Source organism: Eurypyga helias, unplaced genomic scaffold, assembly GCF_000690775.1.
Source record: "Eurypyga helias isolate BGI_N326 unplaced genomic scaffold, ASM69077v1 scaffold3152, whole genome shotgun sequence".
Taxonomy (NCBI): domain Eukaryota; kingdom Metazoa; phylum Chordata; class Aves; order Eurypygiformes; family Eurypygidae; genus Eurypyga; species Eurypyga helias.
This window is the reverse complement of record NW_010235108.1, coordinates 42,589-50,664: the sequence shown is the minus strand read 5'-3', so window position 1 is coordinate 50,664 and position 8,076 is coordinate 42,589. Positions and strand designations below refer to the sequence as shown.

The 8,076-nt window shown below is 39.7% G+C and overlaps 1 protein-coding gene across 1 annotated transcript in view; it reads right to left on the bottom strand.

The window, feature by feature from the left end:
- The window catches only part of PLCG2 (phospholipase C, gamma 2 (phosphatidylinositol-specific)), a 53,385-nt gene that overhangs the window by 6,719 nt on the left and 38,590 nt on the right, over nt 1-8,076 (bottom strand). The window contains exons 21-27 of the mRNA XM_010146625.1: nt 7,578-7,687; nt 6,700-6,796; nt 5,662-5,728; nt 5,250-5,407; nt 2,605-2,707; nt 1,453-1,662; nt 731-876 (exon numbers count right to left, since the gene is read on the bottom strand). Of these exons, the coding sequence (XP_010144927.1) occupies nt 731-876; nt 1,453-1,662; nt 2,605-2,707; nt 5,250-5,407; nt 5,662-5,728; nt 6,700-6,796; nt 7,578-7,687 (891 nt within the window). The remainder of the gene's footprint in view (nt 1-730; nt 877-1,452; nt 1,663-2,604; nt 2,708-5,249; nt 5,408-5,661; nt 5,729-6,699; nt 6,797-7,577; nt 7,688-8,076) is intronic.

Here is an 8,076-nt window from a genome sequence, read left to right as displayed (position 1 = left end):
AAAGCCACAGCCCCTGTTTCCCTCCACCCTGAACTGTAGTGAAAGGCAGTTAGTACGTTTCCCTCTTCTCAGAAAATATACTTTTAAAAGACATCTCTTCATGTAGAGCAATTGAGAACAGAAACAAGTTCAATTCCTTGTCCCATGACATACAACATTGCATAATTTTCAAACGCTAAACCCATCTCCCCATGCAAAATGAGAATAGCAGACTGATTGTCAGAGTATTAAATATGATGAAGAGGAGGGGGAATCAGGTTATTGTTTTTTTCTGATTAGTTTCTAAATTTCATTATAAATATCTTTCTTCCACACTGGAAATCTCTAACTAGTAGGCTGCTGATAACCAAACTCCAATAGGACCCTTCTACTGAGAAGTCATCAGATTGCAAATGCAAGTTGGTTCATTTGGAATTTTTATTAGCAATTATATAAAATTATCCAGGATTGTGTTTTCAGTCCCGTAGCATGTGCCTCATTAGCATGATAAAGATATATATTTCTTTTCAGGATTGTGTTTTCAGTCCTATAGCATGTGCTTCATTAGCATGATAAAGATATATATTTCTTTTCAGGAACCAGTGGAATTAGTTTTATTCTCAAACACACTGACATTTAAAAACAGTATTTTGACAATCTGTCAGATCTTGCTTTGAAACATAATAGCTTTATTTTTAGTTTTATAGATATTTATGACTGGTAAAAAACATAATTTACAAAAGAGATTTACCCTCACTGTCATAATCATCTGCAATTTCCTCTTTGAGTCATTTGGCATTGGGTCATATTCTTCGTTTCGCATGCTTTCTGGCTGCAGAACATAGCCAGTGCGTCCATTAAGCGAAAACAAGGCATGGTTCAATTGCATGTATTTATCTAGGGAGAGAGTTAAACAGTCATAACACAAGATCTCCATTTGAATAAAGCTAAACAAGTACCAGACTAATGGCTCCTCTCTGCAATTCCTTCTGGTCACCACTTTATCGGAAAGAGCTGGAAAGGCAAGTCAGAAGTTTCCTCCAGTAACTGAACCTGACAGGCCATTTCTCACCAATTTTAATCCCGATAACCCCATCTCTATTCACAGGTAGTTTCCTATCACTGTGTCACTAGCAGAAAGTTAAGTACAGCCTTCGGTGTGGCTGAACAACTGACCCTCACTGTACATATTTCTGCCTGCTTATCACAAGGAGATCAAGGTGAAACAAACCTTGCAGAGTTTGGGGCTAGTTAGGCCTAGAGACAGGGCTTTTGGAGACTGACTTTTGGGGACCAGCTCTGTCAGGCAATCCACCCATGCAAAGCAAACTTCAGTTCTTGCACATCCCTTCTTGCTGGGAAGCACAAATAAATAGGACAGCCACAGTGACTGCAATGACAGAGGGGTCAGACAGGGGCTTGTTTATGGTGAAGTGAAGGGTGGCTTAAATCCTATTTTAAAGCAAGTATTACCTGGAGTTTGGAAGTTAAGAGCCACCATCTGGGAGCCACAAAGCCAGAGGCGAAATGGGTCGTAGTTGGATGAGTCGACCCTCTGTCCTTTAGGATAGACACGTGTCAGTCCCTTCAGGTTGTATTTCAACAACTCAACTGGCTTTTGTTTAACAACGCTCTCTGCCTTGGTTTCCACAAAAGAACGGATTTCTTTGAAATCAGGATTTTCTGCACAGGGCAGGGAGGAAAAAGAATGGTTACTAGAGGAAGAAAGAAGTCGACATTTATACCACATTTCTACTAACACTGTTTTACTTTGCTTTGTCCTTTAATGCAACAATTGGCACAGTTTTCAGGCAGACATGGCAAATTGGTTGAGCATCAAGTCTGAAAGTTAAAATTGCCTGCCTGCCACGCGCTTTGCAGCAGGGCAGATAGGAGTCTGTAGTCATCTTCTCATCTCATCGTTGCTAATAACGCACTTCTGATCACGATAACACATATTTAAATGAGACATCTTTTCCTGGGTTTAAATGGGGAGAAGAAAGGGTGAGCCAGGGCTAGCCAATGCCTCAAACAATTACTATAATTATAATGTCTTAACCATGCTGACAGCTTATTAAAAACGTTTGCAAAGCAACTTAAAGAAAAAGGGCACATTTGCTGCTTCTCCAGCAGCAATGACAAAAAAATGAAATAAGAAGTACATATTTCAGTGTCAGATTCCACACCCGCACTTACACAGACCCCAGTTCTCAGTTGTATTAGGAAGCCACATACCATCCCAATAGCTTATATAAACGGCAAACAGGTTCTTACAGTAGAACTACATAAAGCACAGCAAATCCACTGTGAAGGTTTATACAAACAAATCACAAGTGTTCAGTCAGTTTTTCCATCTCAAAAAAAGTCAGTTGACACATAATTAGTGAGCTTCCCCATGAGAGACACCTACAAGAGGGTGTCTCTGGTTAACTAGTTAGAAATGTGTGTCAGTTTGTTTGTGACAGTTGGATAGCATCAAGTTGGCCAGTGTTCAGTGTCCAAGTTCCACTGAAAACTGCATGGGTGAGGCAGAAGTCTGTTTTCTGGTAGAGAAAGGATAGATTTTATCTTCAGTTGTAAAATTTCAACTAACATCTGCAAAGATAGTAATATTAAAAGGACCACCTAAATTGTCCTTGGTTTTGCTTGTTGGCTTGCAGTAGATCACCAGGTCAGATAATTCAATAGCAATCAACTGATTCTTTTCCCAGTATTTCCTCCTGTTCTCCTGTAAAACGTGACAAAGTTTTAGATGACAGATACACTGAGTATTATGGTAGCATAACTCCAAGTACACTCTAACGCAACAACAAGTTGATGCATTCTTTGTTGCCCAGATTCCTATCGGATTCTTTAGACACTTGCACAGATGTAATGTGCTTTAAGATCCAGTTCGAGACAGGCTAACCAAGTGGGTTTGGATTTTAGTTGTGGGTGCATTTTGGGGGGAGTAGTTGTGTTGTTGGTTGTTTTTTCAAGCAAGTGTTTCAGTGCTTCCCTGATCAGTTCCACTCAGATTCCTGGCAATGTTGGGTTTTTTTTTTTCTTTTAATGTCTACTTGCTTTTAGCAACATTCTCAACTTATACCTCATGTAAGTGCAAATGTATACAGAAAAAAATGCAGAGGATAGTGAAATGTCTCTCTGTTTATTTACAATCCTGAGTAGGGCTTAAGTCTTGTTAGTAACTCCCAAACAGCCAAATTCAAACCCCATGAGCATCATTCCCGTAGTCTTGTATCTGCGTGCCACAAAGCCTGTACCTACTTCCATGTTTGCAAGCACCAGCTCTGTGGAAACTGAGCAATGAATGGTCCCTGCAACCAGAGACTGGGAACTACTAAAACCAGCAAGACTTGTCTGGAGTGGAGACACTTAGGCTGGAGGCTTTTCAGACATGAGAAGCAATTACAGGAGAAAACATGTCAGAAGAGTTATACTGAACAGCAATTAGCTCTGGTACAAGAGCTTATGAAGCAGCAGCAATTAGGAAGTCTTCCAAAAGAATTCCCTCAACAAGACAAAACAAAGAGGAATGAAGATCAGAGCTAGGGAGCCATGCATTTCCAGGTTTCCCTGAACCAGAGGTTACACAGTGAAGTCTAAGAAAAGCACTGAGGAATACAGCATTTAGACTTGGAAATAACCTTGGGAAATAGCTGTACAAATCTCACTGTAATTAGGGATCCACTGCAGTTCCCCAGACATTGCTCAACAGCAATCAGAGCTCCAGATAGCAAAGGGCCACTCCTGGTTGCCATGAGCTCACCTTTAGACAGAAGCCCCTAGTGATAACCAAGCAGGAGAGCTGGCAATGAACAACCATTCCTAGGAGCAGGGCAAGTGTCAGTATTAAACACAGAAGACAAGAGACACGAAGCTTAGTTTTACTTTCCGTGTATAATGGACACAGCCCAAAAATGAATTCTCAAAAAAGAGTATTGTATTGTGGCATGGTGTTGACTCGCTCTGCTTTTTCCTTCCCTCAAATTCAGCCTGTTAACTGTATTAGCAAAAAGGGCCTTTCCTCATCTTTTTCCCCTCCCCATGCAGAAGTCTATCATGTGAACTTTGTAGAGGCCACACTGTGAGAAAAGCCTTCTGACTGACAGAAATGAGTTTTAAAGCATCTTTGAATGCAGTGTGTTTAATACTTCTCTGACTGTACCGAGCAAGAAAAGCTGCCAGGCTCCTGAAGAGCCACTGATGTACCACAAAAAACATTCCATTTAGAGACACTTCTTCTAGGTCATGTTTCTCTTTCTCATTTTCATTTCTAGATGAAAGCCTGGCATAAGAACTCTCTCTCTCCTCCCCCTGCAATAGGTCAACAGCTCCTGTTGCTTCTTCCTTTGCTGAATTTGCAGTCCTCTGCTTGAGACACCAACTTGCCTGCTATAAATAGGATTATGATGACCCTCAGAGCATTACCACTCCAGATGACAGATAAACAGCATGAGCCAACAAGATACTGAAACACATTTTCCCTCACTCATATCACCCCACTTCACAACAAGAAGTGAATAAAAGCACCAAAGGGAAGAGTATTCTTAAGCATAGTCATTGTAATGGCTTTTTCATCATGTCAAATTAATACATCAGAACAGGAAAAGCAAGTCCTGAAGAATGCCTTTAAGTGGCAGTAGAGGGACTTAGAAAGTAAACTGAGGCAGAATCCTTCAATCTTTAGGCAAGGATTTGGAAATACTATTGAAGTTCTGGTAAATCCTGAATGTGCCTATTAGTTGCAAATAAAGTATGTGTCCAACAATTCCCTATCAGTGCCACTGCATTCACTGCAAAAAAGAGTTAGTAAACAGGATGAAGAAGAGTTTAGGCAAAGACAGCTCAGATTTCACATATATTTGCTAGTGGATTCACAACCCTGAACAGAACAGTCTGATATCTGAGTTTCTCCTGCTTAACACTAGGACTGAACCAGCATAACTAGATGTAAAACTGTGATGGTATCTACTCTGTACTACTAAACACATTCCACTGAGGCGCATGGTGCAACACAGTCAGTACCCTGCTGCAAAACTCTTAACATAAATTTACATAAACTGCCAATCTACATACCATTCCCAAAGGAGTTTAGGGAACAAGAACCACAGCCTCAATAAAATGAACAGACAAACAGCAGTATGCAAGAGAGCCAAGGACCATGTGTGAGCAAGGTTTAACAGTGTACGGCAGCTGAAGACAAGTCCTGTTGTAAATTCATAGCAGTACATTATAAAAACCAACAATGGACAGATTCTTATCAATACCTCTTCCGTAGTTTTCCAAGTGATTTCACGGATACTTTGGTACCATTCAAAGAGTTCTTCTACTTTATCAGTTGCAAACTCAACACATGGATCTTCTGAATTCTTAGGTTCCAGAATGAAGACAAAAGGCTTTCTGTGTTTCCCTTGTGGCATTTTCACTGTTAGGCAACACAGTAGCAAAAGATTGATACTAAAATCCAACAGTTCTAAGCTGTCATTGTTGACAGCTTGCAACAGTTAGTATCAGGAAGTTTCATCATATTAATTTTATTGGCTACATTAATAAAAGTAGGTGTTTGGGTTTTACTAGGTTTGGTGTTTGGGGTTTTTTTCAATCTTTCCTTCTAAACATGAAAGTCTATTCAACACAGAAAGCTCAGGAATCCATGTGTAAGCATCAGAAAATACCTACCGACGTTGTACGTATTGAGTACCAGTATGCCACGACACAGAGAGCCTAATGGATTGTCCTCGATAATCTGAAAAAAATGAGATAAATCTGATTCTAAATCTCCTTAGGTGAAGATGCACAGGGCATTAACAAATCATAAACATGCACCATTAAATCTAACCTCAGTTGCACTGAAAGCATCCCCACTGTAATGTTTAAAAGCCTGTTTCCGTATCGAGAATTTCTCATTTTGAGAAACACATGAGAATATGGTGAGAGTAGTCAAAATGAGGAGTGCAGCTTCTGTCCTGACACCACTGCTCATCGTACAAGTCTGCTTATGGCTGCAATGACCTGGGAAGGGGGAAATCCAATACATGTGTTTTCTTTAAGGACTCCTGGAAAAACACTGGAAGTGCTTCAGAACAACAAAAGAATTCAATGTTTTATTTTTAAAAGTCAAAAATGTCAAAACTGCTTACTATGGAGTTTTGTCTTCTTTTCACAGAACCACTGAGTGGAAGGGGTTGGAAGGGGCCTCTAGAGATCATCTAGTCCAAACCCCCTGCCAGAGCAGTATCACCTAGGGTAAATCACCACTCTTTGTTGAAGAGATCTTTGTCCAAGACTCTGGACTAGATTTTTAGGCACTTTTCACAAGCAGTATAGGGTTATGCATAAAAGCTTACTAACTGAGTGTGAAATGGCCAGTAAGATGCACTTGGACACATGGTTTTCTTCTTTGCAAAAATTAAAGCAGTAATTATTCAGGCAAACTAATTAAACGTTTCAGTCACATTCCTGTTTAGCCAAACTATCTGAAAAATCTCAACTGGTATATTAGCAGGAAACCATTGTAATATCCTAAAACCCCACCAAATCAGCTATCTCCTTAAGGAGTTTTCTATGAGGGATGTCCTGACAAAAATATTCAGCAGCAGAGAACAGTGAAGAAAGCATTCATTTCTCTATTCTACAGAGAAATTCTAATTCCGTAAGCCACAATTCCAGTTGGCAGCATCTTCTAGGCAAGTGTAGCAGACAAACCTTAAGCCTCACCTGGCTTTCAAGCTCAGCAGAGTTATCTGATGACAGGTCTTCAACATAATTAGATGGAAAATAGTGCTGGACTTTTTCTCCGTAATCTCCCTTCCACCTGAATTTTAAAAGTATATTTAGAGAAAAAAAACTAGTTAAAGAGCTTCAATAGGCCATTAATGAAGCAATAATCCTCAAGAAATTGGTCATTAATACCCCATACTACCTTGTCTAGCTGGCTGTCACCAACATATAAGTGATGAAGTAGCTAAAAGCTCTAACAAAGTGATCATTAACTGCAGCAACAGATGATTTCAGAGGGATTACAGTTACTGTAAACTGCAATTAATGACTTGAGAGGTTTTTTCCCTCTCCAGTACTAAAAATACTATTATGTGGTTGATTACCCCACAGAAACTACAGGGAAACATTAGATTCCCAAGCTTTTCAAACAATTTACAAGCCAGCTAAGAAAACCTCTTACAAAAGGAGACCTTACAGACACCTAAAAAAGGTGGGTTGGTTCCCAAGTAGGACTTAGCAGAGCAAGGAAAGAAACAGAGCAATGATGGCAGTGGTAATAGAGGCATGACTTCCCAGAATACAGAAGTGTTCGGGAAGGTTGAATGTAGTAAAGGAAAAATACTGGATACGTAGGCTATGGAGGTTCTGCAGGCTGAAGTTACTGCTGCAGGAAAAACGGAAAAGATAGAAAAGGAGACTTGAGGATGAGAGGGCTTGGGTTTTTTTAAGTACACTGGCATTAAGATTTATAAGGCCATAGTTGACAAGCAGCAGACAAGAGGCAAATTTTTCAAAAGCTACTACCCAAAGCTAAATTTTTTTCCTTTATGTAGTAAGTTGCCAGAAGTTCTCCTATGAGGAATCTTTGTCCTTACCAGCCTCCAGTTTCCTTTGTGACATTATGAATTAAAGCTCCTCGAGAGAAGCTCAATTCATCACTTCTTTTGGCTCTGTAGTCATACAAGGCTTTCACTGTTCTCTGAGGCTTTAAGAGAAATAGAGCAAAGGGGTCATCTAGGGGGAGGGGTCATAAAATAATCAATAATGCAATCTTAAAAAAAAAAAAAGAGATGGGGACTGGATCACTTGTTTTTGTTATGAAGCTTAGAAAACGTAATACTAAAGTTACAGACTGACATCTATTGGCAGAAGCAAGTGATGCTACTTATTCTTCAAATATCAGCTTGGAAAAAAGAAAAATAAACAAAAGAATCTTTCTTTTATGGGTGCTGCAACGTAATTACTGCAGGAAAAAGGAAGAAAAGAAAACCACACAGTGAAATATCAATCCTCCACTTTCATTACATGGATTTACACACAGTTGGAAATCAGATGCCTGCAAAGCCTCCATTCCAAAACCACATCAGCCATCCT